The sequence below is a fragment of the Lepisma saccharinum genome, chromosome 13 (genome assembly GCF_977018435.1).
Source record: "Lepisma saccharinum chromosome 13, izLepSacc3.1, whole genome shotgun sequence".
NCBI lineage: Eukaryota > Metazoa > Arthropoda > Insecta > Zygentoma > Lepismatidae > Lepisma > Lepisma saccharinum.
Window position 1 is genome coordinate 58,583,582 of NC_139241.1, and position 16,196 is coordinate 58,599,777.

The 16,196-nt window shown below is 39.3% G+C and overlaps 2 protein-coding genes across 3 annotated transcripts in view; both read left to right on the forward strand.

Annotated features, from left to right (window-relative positions):
• LOC145996978 (hemolymph lipopolysaccharide-binding protein-like) overlaps window positions 1–6,840 on the forward strand; it is a 54,529-nt gene extending 47,689 nt beyond the window's left edge. Inside the window, exons 1-4 of one of the 2 annotated variants that reach the window (XM_083133569.1) lie at window positions 1–79; window positions 1,285–1,424; window positions 4,261–4,515; window positions 6,495–6,839. In XM_083133569.1, the coding sequence (XP_082989695.1) occupies window positions 1,301–1,424; window positions 4,261–4,515; window positions 6,495–6,766 (651 nt within the window). In that variant the 5' untranslated portion in view covers window positions 1–79; window positions 1,285–1,300 and the 3' untranslated portion in view covers window positions 6,767–6,839. Of the gene's footprint in view, window positions 80–1,284; window positions 1,425–4,260; window positions 4,516–6,494 lie in introns of both variants that reach the window. The other variant, XM_083133571.1, reaches the window with a different exon arrangement.
• Window positions 6,841–7,829: 989 nt separating this feature from the next.
• The window catches only part of LOC145997324 (uncharacterized), a 90,797-nt gene continuing 82,430 nt past the window's right edge, over window positions 7,830–16,196 (forward strand). Inside the window, exon 1 of the mRNA XM_083134238.1 lies at window positions 7,830–7,853. The gene's annotated coding sequence lies outside the window, so the exon portion shown is untranslated. The remainder of the gene's footprint in view (window positions 7,854–16,196) is intronic.

Genomic DNA, 16,196 nt, shown 5'->3' on the forward strand with positions numbered 1-16,196 from the left:
CTTCGATGCATGTGTGACGTGCGTGGCAGGCCTGATAAATAATACAAGGAAAGTAATTAATGAAGCAGATACTATAGTGGTAAGTACGATTGGATTAATTGCACTTGTACAGTGGGATCTATGAGTATTACCTTGCAAATCGTCCATGACTATTTTCATTATTTTTTCTCTTACATCCTATGTGTTTTTAAGCGATGGATTCTTATGTATGCTGGTGCAGAAGTTGTCAACAGCTTGTTTTGAGTTTTCTTTTTAATTCTTGAAGCTCTTATTGGGTAAAATGAAGTGCACGAACATGCTGATGGACAAATTTCACGATAAAACTCATGGATACCACTGTAATAGGCCTAATTATTTCCAAACATTCCCATAGCGTTTATGGGACAGAAAAATCTTTCACACATTTAATTTTCTCTTATTATTTAGGCAATAAGCATCAAGGAAGTCACGTACTGGTACTATATATTCAGAATCACTCGACGCATAAGCCGGCCTTCGTGGCGGAGTGGTTAGCGCAGCGCGCTACGGTGCCAGGGGTTCCCGGTTCGAATCCCGGGTAAGATATGGATGTTTGTGTTAGTCTGTCCTGAATGAAAAAGAGAATTGAGATATGAGTTTGAAATACGAGGGAGAAAAGAGTGGTTATCACAGCTCGCTGCAACGCCAAGGGTTCCTGGTTCGAATCCCGACCTGGGCATGTTCTTTGTGAGTGTCCCTTCATCAATTTCATCCTCATCGGCTCCAAACCCTCATTTCTGTTTACATAACCGTGGTTATTTGTTTTTTTTTAAAAAAAAAGAGTTGAATTTGTGTAGACAAGAATAAATTGAAGTTACTGCATATTACAAGATCATGTAATCCTTAAGCTAAGATATTATTTTGATGTCATTATGTAGGTCTTAATAAACACATACGTACAATAAACGTGTTCTTTAACACTAACGCCTTAACTATCTAAAAAAAATAAGGCTATTTTTCGTCATTAAAACCGTGTTTTTATTGGAGGAAGGTGAAAGTAGAGGGTGAGGAACAGCGTAGAAAGTTGGGGCGCGTGACAGAGTGGAAAGTAGAGAGCGCTAAAAATCCACCTCACCCGGGCGAAAGTTTTATCTGGAGCTGCCCATGTCTGAGCCACTTTTTATGTAATTCCTCTGTATACTTTTTAGATTTATTATATATTTTAGATAATAATAATAATAATAACCTCTTTGGAAGATTCAGTCATGGGTTACCCTACGGCCTAGCTTTCGTTTCAGGATATCTCAATCTGTCCCTTTATTTCAGGGAGTTACATACGCACATGGACTTTATACTCCTTGGTTACTTGGTGACTTGCCTTAGCAGCCCAGAGGCTTGGGAGGGAAATTCACTTAATGGCACTTCCTTTGGAGTCTGGACGGAAATCTGTGCTGAAATTCAGGAAGGTAACTTATATCCTTGCTTCTTACAACACTGGATTTCTGTACAGCATTATGCAATATAAATTTTGAGGTGCAGTGAGAATTCAAAGCTAACCAGTAGACAGACGCTCTGTGCCTAAACCATTTTAGCTTACATCCCTAGATTTATGTAAAGAAAAGCATGGGTAACAAGCAGGCCCAAGGGCGTCTGCACTTGCTTTCCTTAAATAGCTGGGGAAAGTTCATGTAATTCGAATGTTGAAATTATAGCGACATCTTATTACAAACAATATTGTTTTCTTTGATTTACAGGCTGTCAGTAACAGCAAATAACTGCCATGTCCAGCTACATAACGAGAGAACGTTTTCACAAGAGACATTAGAATCATGTTGACTTCGGTAACTAGAGATGTGCGGGATGGAAAATTGTTGATCGGGGCGGGATTGGGAAGGAAATATTAATATCCTGACGTTCGGGCCAGAAAAAAATCTTCATTTCTCGACCAATTCGGGATTAAGGAAAGCGTGGACCATTACATATCACAATCATGTGTAGGGTTGTATGCGTATTGGCTTTTTCCCCATGTAACTTGACTATTGCCTCATCTTATATCGACGTCGCTAGGAATTCTTGTAGGGAGGCTCAGACCATTGATAAAATTTAAATAGTGGAAAATATAACAATGAAAAGAAGTAACGAATACCAGTCTGGAAGGCTACAAAACAGCGACGATGGGACTTGTTGCACTGACCACTCTTCAGAACAGGATCCTTAGGCAGGATTGTGATTGATTGATTGTGTTGGTGTTCTAAGTCCACTTTATGCAAAGTAACGCTAATCTGGACTGGACCTAGAGTTTAAAGTGGCATCTGAAACACTATGTGCCTCCACCGGCTATCGAACCCGGGACCCCTTGATTACAAGGCGACCACTGCACCATCTGGAAGGCAGGCAGGATTGTGGATTCGCACCCCACGAAAATATTAATTCAAAATGACTGGGTGTCGATTGAGGACTAAAAGTGGTAAACGTGGTAAGTGCCAAAAGCCAAAGTGTTGGGAAATCGCATCGTTCCGCACATCAGCCCGTAAGAACGTGCACACTAGTGATCTCTTTACACGCCCTTTGAACTACTTAGAGGGCTACCAGCCACTTTTCACGTTTACCACATTATAAAGCATGGCACATTTCACAGTTTAACGTGGAAAACGGTGTTTGAATTTTTGTGGCACTTACACTTCAATTATCAAGAGCAGATTCAACTTCAGGAAATTATTTCCAGCCTCTTTGTAATCCAGAAAATTTTCCGAAATGGTCGAGAAATGATTTTTTTTTTTTGCGCCCGAACGTCAGGATTATTAAATATTTCCTTCCCAATCCCTTCCCGCCCAAACGTTTTCGGTCCCAACACTCTAATTTCGGCAGTCAACATGATTCTAATGTCTCTTGTGAAAACGTTCTCTCGTTATTTTGTTGAACATGGCATTGTGGAGGGAGGGGGGCGGGTTGGGACCTTTCAACCCTCCCTTATATACGGGCAGCCTGTAATGAAAGGAGTAAGCTATATTCACTACACGTGCATGAAAAACAGACCATGGCGACATGATGCTACCGAAAATAAGGTCCACTCCGACTGATACAATAAACGACATGTTCTACTTGCATGTGGCTCCGGTACGAAAGGTTATTTTCTTATTAAGGTCCCTACGGTCCAAGTGACAGGTGTCGCTTGTCACTTCGATCTGAAACTCTTGCTATATGCTTGTGATTATTATTATAAAAGAATAACTAATAAAATGCATAAATTTCATTCCACTAATTATTATTATTAGAGGAAAAGGTCTAAATATGGGCCCCCTTTTTATTTTGTCATTTTCGGAGGAAAAAAAAATATATCAACCACCTGCCTTTAAAATGCATATCTATGAAATATATACTTAAATGTAATAGCATTCCAAAGTATAGAAGGTCTCCATTTTTTTAAAAAAATAAGCAATTTCCGAAAAATGGTAAAATTATGTATTTCAAAATTGTGGTCTAAATATGGGCTACTAGTGAAAATATCACAAAAAGCAATTAAAATTTTAAAAAACAGTCATTTATCGCTAAAACATTATAAAATTCATACTTATAAATAATCTGTTGTTTTGAAAATCACGCTGAATGAGAAAATTCGAAATTAAGAAAATCATCCTAATATTTGTTGAAAATGTGATCTCAACATTAGACCTCATGTCATAGCCCATATTTAGACCATCACGCTATTTTTCTTCTTCAATTTATTTTCGCTATCTGTGGTACATATTTCACAAACAAACCATGGTATTATAAAAGCCCACATTTGTTTTAAGTAACGCTAATATCATAACCTATACAAAGCAGATGAGAATTCAGAAAACGCTGAGTTAAAACATACCTGCTAAAAGTTTTCGGAGGTCGCAATTTTATAACAGCGTCCAAGGCCAAAACTAACCACCACTTTCTCTTGCGAATTGGCGCCGCAACCTTTGTCCTTGACCAGTTCCAATAGCTTCTGCCACGCTGCAGCACCCGGGAGCGCTAATAACTCCAAAACCCATATTTAAAACTTCGCCCATATTTAGACCTTCTCCTCTATATTTTTGGGAATACTTTTTTTTACTCAGTCCACCAGATAAGTGAATATCCTGCATAGCCAATTGAAATTTATTTATGTTACTAACAATAAAAAGAATAAGCTTTCTGACTTGAACGATGGCAATTTTTCCGACGGGTCAGTTCGACTCCCGACGCCCATACCTTACCCTGTATGTACGATTGCGACTACACTACTAGCTTCATCAATAGCCAACGTCTGAACAACGCTGTATATAATTTCAGGTAGTTATGGATATCCAGGTGCTGCAAGCCCGTACAGTTTGCCAGTCGGTATGGGGTTGTATAAGTTCAATAACGTCAGGATGACTTGGCTCGATGCTAGACGAAGCTGTGCGGATGATGGCAGCCACCTGGTGATTTTGGAAACTGCAGACGAAGCAGAGATACTGGGCGCCATCTTATGGTTGAACAACGTTAACGATGCGCACATCGGCTATTTTGAAGACGTAGACAAGGAAATATGGAAAACTGTCGCAGGTGAGCATGGTTGGCAACATTTGTGTTTTAAGGGAGATTTCACACCGAAGCGACAGGCTACACGTGTCGCTTGAGGCAGTGGAGTAAATAACGTCCCCGCAACCCCCGCGGTGTGGGGGTCACAGTAAGAATGATAAATTAATATAGTTCAAGAGAATTGTCCTTTCGGCGTTAAAATATATATATATATATTTCTTTCTTTATAACCTTACAACTGCAACCAGAAAATGTTAATTAATCACTAGAAAAGTAGACAGTAAATTTCCAGATTAGAAGCAAACCTTATAATATATACGTTTTTACAGTTTTTCTGTTGTCTTAACAGTTTGTACTAGTTTGATTCACATTACATGTATGTATTTTCATATTTGTACATTTCTAATATAAATGCTTGTGAGGTCTGTTATGCCTTTTGCTGTTGATTGGCTCGTTCCTAAGCGACCTGTTTCTGGTGTTGCTTAGATCTTAAATCCACTTCAAGAGACCAAGTGTGCGTAGTTCGAGATGGGTTAGTTCATTGAACTCTCCAGCCTAATTATTGTCTATTTTTGTGGGAGCAGGAAAAGGTTTATTATCCATTTTGCCTTGACTCATCTCACTCAACAGGTCGCTAGGTGCCGTGGCTTGCCGCGAGTTGATAGCTTCCTGGAGATGAGGCCTTGCTCAAAAAGGTTTATTATCCATTAAATCAACTTCAAGAATACAAAACCATTTTAATGTTTAATAATGTTCAATCAAGAACAAAAAGTATTTAAATGAATGAAACGTTTTATGCCTAATGTCAAGAATACTTATACATCACAAATCTTTAAGGTCTATCCACATTGTCCAGATCAGATGTTATGGATATCCATTGGACATTTATTAGTCATCCAGTTTTGGATATCAAAATCTGGATATCCATTGGACGTCCATGAGATATCAAGAACTGGATATCTAAAAATGAAACAATTCTAGATATCCGACACGTAGTCCAAGCATGCATCAAAAACTCAATCCAATTCCCAATCGTTGATAAGAAATATGTCATCATCTAAGGAAGGACAGTCTTTCCTAGTTATAAATTAAACACTTGAATTAAATTCTTAAAATACCTATTTACGTTTCTTGTAAATCTCTCATGTAGGCTGTTAGAGAAGGTACGTACAGTGGGATGAACAAATATTGTTCGGAAAATTGTCCACGACTATTTTCATTAATTCCTCTCTTGCATCCAGAGAGTTGCAAAGTAGCTTCTTCTCCTACCCACTGCTTACCCGCCCCTTAGAACAGGTTTACCTGTTGCCCTGCCTGCGCCAACGGGTCGACTTGCGCTTTTATCGAGTTCCTCCTCTTCAAGTTGCTCTGCGCTTACAAGGCAACTCGGCATTCAACAAGACCCTGAAGGTCTGCAAAACTTGCTGGAAGGAAATAGCCTTTCGACAGTGTGTTGCTTCGGGCCAATCTTCTACTTCAGGTGATTCTTCTAGTTCCCACTAGGTTATCCTATGCTATAGCCTAGAGACCTCAAGTTCAGCGGAGCCGCTCAAAAATGAGACGCTGAAGGTCCGGAAGTGACAAAATCTATTAAAATTTATTAACATTGTGATAACAGAAAAATAAAACAACGTGTCAAGTCTTCTTACTAGCTTAATTCATGAAAGAAGCTAGAAGGAAGGAGTTTTTAGCGTTTAAATAACGTAACCCTATTTCCAGTATAGTATTTTAACCAGAGTGCAAGCCTAAAATCAAATCAAAATTTTTAATCAGACGTGTGTATATTTTAAAGTTTACAAGTACGTATTATTAATTCAGAACATGTAATTAATGGAAGTGAAGTACCCTGATAACAAAACTTTTAATAATAATGATACTTAATAATAACAATAATATCGGCAGGGCCTAAAACAAAGGATAATCTATGGACCCAAATTTTATAAATAACTCCCTGATCAGGACAGTATCGGGACTCTTTGATAATGCATGTTTTTTTCTTTCAGGTGAATCGGTGCTTGACTCAGGGTACTACCTCAACTGGGCCCCCAACGAACCTAACAACCACAACAACATTGAGGACTGCGCCAACTTAAGGCCAAACGGAGAATTAAATGATATCGATTGCAATGCCACCGTCAGATTCCTTTGCGAAAAGCCTCTACCTAGTCAAAGATTCATTAACTCAGGAAGTTGGGGCCACGGAACAGTTAAGAACATGTGGCTAGTGTTTATTCCAAGTCCTGTACTTATACTCTTGTTTGGTGTCTTATCGTAGTAAATATTAGAAATTATTTCAGTGCATTGTTTATGTTAATAATATTTTATTTCATTATAATGGTGCTGTGTTCTTCAATTTGCCAAACTAAAACTAGAATTTAATATCATTCATCTGGTATTCTGCTCTGCAAGCTTGAAAAAGAATTTTGTTCAGGTGGGCTTGGAGCAAACTAGTGATTGGGGTACAAAATATTTCCAAGCGGACTGTTACTACTGAAATTCTCTTCGTCTTTGTTTCGTTGCTTCTTCTTCTCCTTCATTATGTTCTTTCATTTGTGCTCGCTCTGTTTTATCTCTTCCCCTCTTATCCTTTATTTGTATCTTCTATTATCTCTCTCTTCCTTTATTTCAATTTTACTGTCTCTTGCTTTATTTCTATTTTAATCTTTCTGTCTCTCTCTTTCACTCTTTAATTTCTATCTTACTCCCTTTTCCTTTATTACTATCTTATTCCTTCGTCCATTATTATTATCTTTCTCTTCTATTATTTCCTTCCATATTTTATCTTCCCTCTCTTGCTTTATTTCTATCTAATTATATTTTCCTTTATTACTATATTATTCTATGTTCCTTTACTTAAGCCAGAAAAAAACTTTAATCTAAATTAAAAAGAGAGGTAGAATTTATTATATAAAATGGATAATATTAAACTAAATTATAATTAAAAACAAATATCAGAAAAATTTCTCCACCAATAATCTATCATAAAATATGTCGAGTTAGGCACACTCCTAGGAATGTTGATCGAATAATAACATTCAGTTCATTTCTATTGTTCGGTGAACAATGTATATAATTAGTGTTTTTATCTTGTTTTCCATTTTTGTATATAATGTGTGAGTTATTCATGTGAAGTGTGTGGGGGTAAGAAACTGCAGAATCTCCCGTATTCTTGATTACGGGAACTTACACCCACAAGTAAATTCGGGAACGTCCCGAGAGTTGAGCCAGGCGCTTAGCTTGGGCGTTGCCACGAGAAAAGAACAGTCGTCATCAGAGAGTCGTCGTGAAAAGAACCGTGTCACACGCGCGCGGTTACAAGTGCGTTGTAGAGACAGTCTACAGCCGAACAGACAGTCCTTCGTGTATGTTGTTTAGTTATTGTATAGTCCTTCGTATATGTGTATTATAGACATTAAATGTATGTATATATCGTCTTTGTGCGTCTGTTACTTAACCAGACACCGTGCGGGAACCGACGCATTTAGGATAATTCGGGCCAGGGTGGAGTTCAGCCAGTTAGCCAATGTAGTGCGGGGCTTTCTGGAAACTGACACTCAACATCTATCTTTCTCTACTTCTATTTCTATGTTACTTTCTCTTCCTTTTTCTATCTTCTCCCTCTTCCTTTTTCTATCCTATTATTTCCTCCTTTACTTCTATCTTATTTTTCTTCCTTTTTTCTACATTTCTCTACTTTTATTTCTATTAATCTTCCTCCTTCACTCTACATTCTTCCTCTTCCTCTATTTCTATCTCTCTTCCTTTATTACTTTCTTATTCTTCCTTCCTTTATTTATATCTCTCTGTACTTATATTTCTATCGTTCTCTTTCTTCCTTCATTCTACTTTCTCCCTTCTTCATTTCTATCTTCTTTCTTCCATTATTTCTATCTTACTCTCTTTTCTCTTATTTCCTTTATTTATTCTTACTCTGGCTACTTGTACAATTCTTAGAATCAGTACACCTCCACATGGACTATTCTTGCACCGTGTGTATCTAGTCGATAGAAAATGTCATCATTTTTGGCGTGATAGAAGTAACAGCCTCCTGTATGCATCTACATAGAGTTCTCAAGGATCTCGGATTTGGTGTCAGCATAAACCCTCTATTTGATGTACCATCAGAAGACAAAACACAAAGGCATAGCGTCAAGGACTGGGGTAGATGCAAGAAACCAATCTATACACAGAAAAGCAAATACATCAGCTGCAACAAAAATGCATAAAGTGTGTAGGAAGGTGCATCGTAAAATTCATAAATTGATGTATTAAAGTACAGATAGAAATAGAAAGAAATACTCTTTTGCATCATATTCTAGCTTTCTGTACTTCTATTTCTATGTTACTTTCTCTTCCTTTATTCTATCTTCTCCCTCTTCTTTCTTTCTATCTTATTATTTCTTCCTTTACCACTATCTTATTTTTCTTCCATTATTTCTACGTTCCTCTACTTCATTTCTATGTTACTCTTCTTCCTTCATTCTACATTCAACCTCTTCCTTTATTTCTATCTCTCTTCCTTTATTTTGGAGTTACCTTTACAATACATCTGATGTATTTAGTTTTCTGAGTGTACAGCGTCCGATCCAGCTATCAGGAAACTATTATCCACGTGGTGTGTCACTTGACTGCTACAATGTGCATGCATTTCATCCAGATGGAAGATAACAGTTGGAAGGAAATGGGATGCACTGCAAATTATTCAAGGACATCCAGATACGAATTTCCTGTGATCGTCGCACATTGAAGGAAAATGTACCAACATCGGGGTTTACCGTCTCCGTAAACTTTCAACATACTTTCCGTGGAAACAAACTGTATTTTCCATGTCTTTATAGCAGTGGCGTATCCTGGATTTTCATAATTTACACATTTTTTTTAAGACATATAGGTAGGGACATTGAATTTTCGCGATGCGCGAAATCGCGAAATGTGAAAAAAGATGCAATTTTGAACATTCTGCACGTAACTACACCCCCAATGATGAAATATGCACGAGTTTTATTCGCGAAGTAATGCGAAATGTGTGCTTTTCCACGAAATGAACGCTTTTTCGCGAAATAACCGTGAAATATCATCAAATTAAGTAGAAAACACGCAAAAACCGGCAATCGACTGTCGATTTGTAACGAAACGTTTGCCTAAAGTTTCCTACCACTTGCAGCTGAAGAACGTTTTATCTTCGATCACATCAGGAAGACGCTGCAAATTGAGATTTCCCATGCACATAATCTCAGTTCGAAACCTTCGCTCCCTGTCAAGCTGCATTCCTTTCTTCCCCCGAATATGCATTTTAGAATGAAGTGATTTTGTGTTGATGTTTTCTTTTTGGATGGACAGCTAAGTACTTGTGTATGTGTACAGTATATAAAAATGAAGAAATAGTTTATCAATTTATTGCTCTTTTGTATGTTGTTTCCTCTCATAATGAAAAGGTGTGTGTCATTTTTTTTTTCCACCGCTGGTATATACCGCTGATCTAACATTTTATTTACCGCTCTCCTCAGTTTTTATTTACCATAAATTTGTGTCCCTACATATAGGATATTATGGAATGGGGGATAGCATTATACGTATTCAATAGTTGACGATTTGCACATTAACATTACTAAATATTGCATAACGTATAAAGTAATGAAATATGGATAATGAAGTTCAAAACTCACCAGGTTTGATGTCTGATGTGGAAGTCTTCATAAAATTATAAAATCACTTGATATTTATAAACAGTTTATATTTACATTGGAGATTCACAATTTAGGTTTGTTTGGCTTATGCAAATAACATTATAGTAGAGGCCTAAATTACAATCAGATATTCAGGAACAAAAGACCAGACTTAATTAAAATAATTTAAATGTAAATTCTGCTCTTCTGTTTTGAGTGGTAAATTATCTTATAACATCTTCGTAAAATGAGGGCAATGCTTTAATTTTCAGAAGCAGCTCTTTTTCAATGGATAATATACCAAGCGCACTTAATCTTTCTTGCGATTGGGTTGCTCTAATATAATTATTAATTCTTCTTAATGCTGAAAAAGATCGTTACACTGATGCAGTTGAAGCTGGTATTGACAAAATGAGTGTAGCCAACTTGTAAGTTTCGCTCATAACGTTATGAATATTGTTCGTGTTCATCTATGGTACTAGTGCATGTACAGATTTATTTTCAAAATCTGGGGAAGAATAGAGAGCAATCAACTCATTCTTTAGCTTTACAAAGTGAAATAATAAAAATAATCCTGTATCACACCCTCTGTTTCATTTTTCGCATTTTAAAAAAAATATTTCGGGAAAATACTGCACTAAGCCATGTGGAACTTTGAAAGAGGCCCAGAAATAAAAAATAATCCAAACTTTAAACTCAATGTGCATTGCACTGTACCTCCAAGGGGAAAAAATCAATCGCTGTCAGCACTTTGATCAACGAAACAACAAGCATACTCTTCTCTGTAGCTGTCACCTCACCGCATGCAGCCAACGCGATATTCACGCATTGTGAAGAGGAAGAAGCGGAAAGGGGAGGGAAGAAGCACGGGAGCAGTGCTTGCTCACGTTAAAATCTTCCTTCGCCGATGCGGTACATCGGACAGCTTGCTCTGCGACGACATTAATGAGCATTTCTACATACTAATTTCTTCATATAGGAGAAGTATTTATTTTACACGAGAGCGCTCAACTAAGCTTATATTACATTTCTTGGATCTGAAGTGAAAGAAAGTAATAATTCTTTTCCCACAATTGACGCATGCGCCCAGAATACGTATCTGCTTTATAGTGTTATGTCATGGAATGTTCTTCCAATACACATGATCAAGTCAGACTGCACCTGAAAAACGGAATGACAACCCGTGACTTGCGCTCTATGTTAAGCAAACGCCATTTCTTGATTTCGACTTATCCCCCCCCGCACACACACAGACAATACTCCTTGTGCCGTGATTTTGGAAAAGAGTTTCAAAGTTTCTCTTACTCGTTCAAGGAAGTAAAGAAGTAGATAGTAAATATGCCTTTGAGGCCAATTCTGATTTCTTGACCAAACGACCACAAAAAGTTGAAAAACTCACTTTCTCTCCCTGTTCCGCGCCTCATTTATTGCGCTGACGATGTTTCACGGGCGCAGAAAAGCAGTGATGAGTGAAAGATGAGCTCTCATCCTCTCATCCTCTCATCTTCTCATCTTCTCATCTTCTCATCTTCTCATCTTCTCATCCTCCAAAATGTTTGTAGATCGTGACCTTTGTAAACCTCTCTCGAGAACGATGTGCCACACACATACAGACACACATACACTCACTTTCTCTCCACGTTCGGCGCCTTATTTATTGCGCTGACGATGTTTCAGGGCGCAGAAAAGCAGTGATGAGTGAAAGATGAGCTCTCATCTTCTCATCCTCTCATCCTCTCATCTTCTCATCCTCTCATCCTTGAAGGACCAAATGTTTGTAGATCGTGACCTTTGTAAACCTCTCTCTCGGGAACGATGTGGCACACACATACACACGCGCGCGCGTGTATTATTTTCTCTCCCTGTTCCGCGCCTCATTATTGCGCTGACGATGTTTCACGGCGCAGAAAAGCAGTGATGAGTGAAAGATGAGCTCTCATCTTCTCATCCTCTCATCTTCTCATCTTCTTATTCTCTTATTTTTGAAGGACCAAATGTTTGTAGATCGTGACCTTTGTAAACCTCTCTCTCGGGAACGATGTGGCACACACATACACACGCGCGCGCGTGTATTATTTTCTCTCCCTGTTCCGCGCCTCATTATTGCGCTGACGATGTTTCACGGCGCAGAAAAGCAGTGATGAGTGAAAGATGAGCTCTCATCTTCTCATCCTCTCATCTTCTCATCTTCTTATTCTCTTATTTTTGAAGGACCAAATGTTTGTAGATCGTGACCTTTGTAAACCTCTCTCTCGGGAACGATGTGGCACACACATACACACGCGCGCGCGTGTATCATTTTCTCTCCCTGTTCCGCGCCTCATTATTGCGCTGACGATGTTTCACGGGCGCAGAAAAGCAGTGATGAGTGAAAGATGAGCTCTCATCCTCTCATCCTCTCATCCTCTCATCTTCTCATCCTCTCATCCTCTCATCTTCTCATCTTCTCATCCTCCAAAATGTTTGTAGATCGTGACCTTTGTAAACCTCTCTCGGGGGAACGATGTGTCACACACACACACACACACACACACACACGTGCGCGTGTATTGTGACGCAAGCAAACAGACAAAATAATAATAATTGTTGTTTTTTAGGATTCCTGGCCCCCTGGCGTGGTGCCCAACCAAAAAAGTAAAGGTTTTCCCGTATGGCCTTCGAACGTAGAATTGATTGACGTGCGGGCGAATCTCTTCTGGAATGTTTTTCAATTCGTACATCTGACCATACATGCTATTCATCATCAATTTAGCTGTGTTCTGTTTGGCGTCCATTTCGAGCAGTTTGCCTGGCGGTAAAGTCTTATTGTTTTTTTTAATTTTTTGATTTTTTACGCAAGATCATGATCTTGCGTATGCACGTGGCGTTTAGCGTGTCTCGTGAAAAATACACGTGAAGATCAGCTTCCGTACAACCGGCTGGATTTGTAACGCTGCGATAAACATCAACTTCCGTGCCGGGCAGAACGCCTGTTCCGGCGTGGAATTTGCGCCACTCCCAAGTTCACGTTGAAAGGGGAGAGGCCAGCTGCTACTTTGGCCATGCACATGCCCCCTTAACTTGCCCCGTAGGACACGTTCTGTTCTCTTACGAGAATTAATATAGTTTGTCATAGAACCCTCCAATTCATGACTTAGCAAAAAAAATCTGTTTGCGGATTCATCACGTACGCCTATATGTGAGAAAAAGTATGAATAGAACCTATGCTCGGAAATCCAAAATGACGACCGGAAGTGGGGTTATCTTGGAAACAGTAAAACTTAGGAGAAATCTGTTTGTAGTTTCATCATGTACACCTATATGTGAGAAAAAGTATGAATAGAACCTATGTTCGGAAATCCAAAATGACGACCGGAAGTGGCGTTATCTTGGAAACGGTAAGACTTAGGAGAAATCTGTTTGCGGATTCATCACGTACGCCTATATGTGAGAAAAAGTATGAATAGAACCTATGTTCGGAAATCCAAAATGGCGACCGGAAGTGGCGTTATCTTGGAAACGGTAAGACTTAGAAGAAATCTGTTTGCGGATTCATCACGTACACCTATACGTGAGAAAAAGTATGAATAGAACCTATGTTCGGAAATCCAAAATGGCGACCGGAAGTGGGGTTATCTAGGAAACAGTAAAACTTAGGAAAAATCTGTTTGCGGATTCATCACGTACACCTATATGTGAGAAAAAGTATAAATAGAACCTATGTTTGGAAATCCAAAATGGCGACCGGAAGTGGGGTTATCTTGGAAACGGTAAGACTTAGGAGAAATCTGTTTTCAGATTCATCACGTACACCTATACGTGAGTAAAAATATGAATAGAACCTATGTTCGGAAATCGAAAATGGCGACCGGAAGTGGGGTTATCTTGGAAACGGTAAGACTTAGAAAAAATATGTTTGCTGATTCATCACGTACACCTATACGTGAGAAAAAGTATGAATAGAACCTATGTTCGGAAATCGAAAATAGCGACCGGAAGTGGGGTTATCTTGGAAACGGTAAGACTTAGGAGAAATCTGTTTTCGGATTCATCACGTACGTCTATATGTGAGTAAAATATGAATAGAACCTATGCTCGGAAATCGAAAATGGTGAGTGGAAATAAGGTTATTTTGGAAACGGCAAGACTTGGAAAAAATATGTTTGCTGATTCATCATGTATGTCTATACATGAGTAAAAATATGAATAGAACCTATGTTTGGAAATTTGAACGAAGCGAACAGAGAGATCGAATATGATGTGGACGTAGGCGACGGGTTTGTTCATCCTCACAGAGCGGACCTCTATCTTCAATTCGACGTGGTGAAGAAGGAAAGCGGAGACGCGTTTCCCGCAGCAGCAAACTTGATACTTGTGGACAACTTCGTGCCTCACCTGTTCTCGCAGGTGGAGGTGAGGAAACACAACACCGTCATAGACAGAATAGATTATCCAGGCATCACGTCGACGGCAGTGGGAACGTTGAAATTATCCAAAACAGACGCAGCATACTACCAGGCCGGGGGATTCGAAGCCGGGACCAAAATATCGACGACAAGTCACACGGTGCTCTTTCCCATGCGTCTGCTGCCTGGTTTCTTCTCGGACTACAAGGAGATTATGTGGAAGAGAGGACTGCGCGTTACGTTTCGAAGAGCTGCCAACAACAACGATGCACTGATGCACTGATGCGACGCAGTTCAACAACATACAGTTCGACATGCCAGATTTCATCGTAGTGCTTTTTTAGACTGGGAGGGACAAAAATCAGGAAAAAGATTCCAGGAAGTTCGACGACTGCAAGATCAAGAACGTTTATTTGAAGAACAGTAGAAACGAAGTGTTCCCGCACGAGAATTACAACCTCGACGTGACCAAAAACGATTACCTCAAACTTTACGAAGCGTTCTCGGCTTACAAACGCGTGACCGAGGGAAGCGTGGACATGTACTACACGCCCAGCGAATTCAAAGCATGGAGACCCATGACCGTCATCAACACATCTAAGAGAAAGAAGGTTGTGGTCAACGATCGAACCAACATCAAGATCGTCTGCGAGTTTCACGATGCCTTGCCCGAGGATATCCTATGTAGTGGAACGTGGAGAGAAACCTTGGTGATTTTTTCGAGTAAGATGTTGGCAACACTGCGAGAAAATAAGGCTTATGCCTTACAAGAGCAAACTATTAAGGCGAGCCTCACCGAGCCTCATTTTCGGTCGCAGAATTCTCCATTTGGGTCTACTAATGTTGCCAACTCACTAGGCCGTATCAATATTGCGCGCTCAAGCATGATTTAATTTTATTATATTTTCAGATTCACCACAAAACAAGGTGTTGACAGGCAGTGCGTATATATATTGTAAGAAGATGTTTTATTATCAACCTCTACTTCTTGCAGTACATCCTGGACACAGCGTTGCAGGTTAACAAAGGATTTTTGGTCAGTACATATTTTTTTTTTAAAACTGTTCGGTTACTCGCTTGTTCCTGGCATCATACACAAAAGTTTTCTCCGCGATGAGGATGACGCTACACAGGGTGTCGGCAGGCAAGGCATCGTGGAACTCGCACACAATCTTGATGTTGGTGCGATCGTTAACAACCACCTGCTTTCTTTTAGATGTGTTGATGAGGAACATGGGTCTGCGAGCTATGAACTCGTTTGGATTGTAGTACACGTCCACGTTACCGGAAGTCACTCGTTTGTAAGCTGTGTACGCCTCGTACAGTTTCAGGTAGTCCTCTTCTGCGATGTTTAGGTTGTAGTTCTCACGTGGGAAAACTTCGTTCCTGCCATTTTTGAGGTAAATGTTCTTAATCTTGCAGTTGTCGAACTGGCTTGAATTTTTCTTCTGATTGTTACCTCTTCCTGTCTGGAAGAGTACGGCTGCAAACTCGGGCATGTCGTACCGAATGTTGTTGAATTGCGTGGTTACGTCAAATTCGAAATGATTGCCGGAAGCAGGTTTTTGCACACACTGGTAGCCATAAAACTGAATGGACACTTGAGGATTCTTCAGGATGTCGGCTTTGTACTTGAGAGCATAGTTTGATTCGT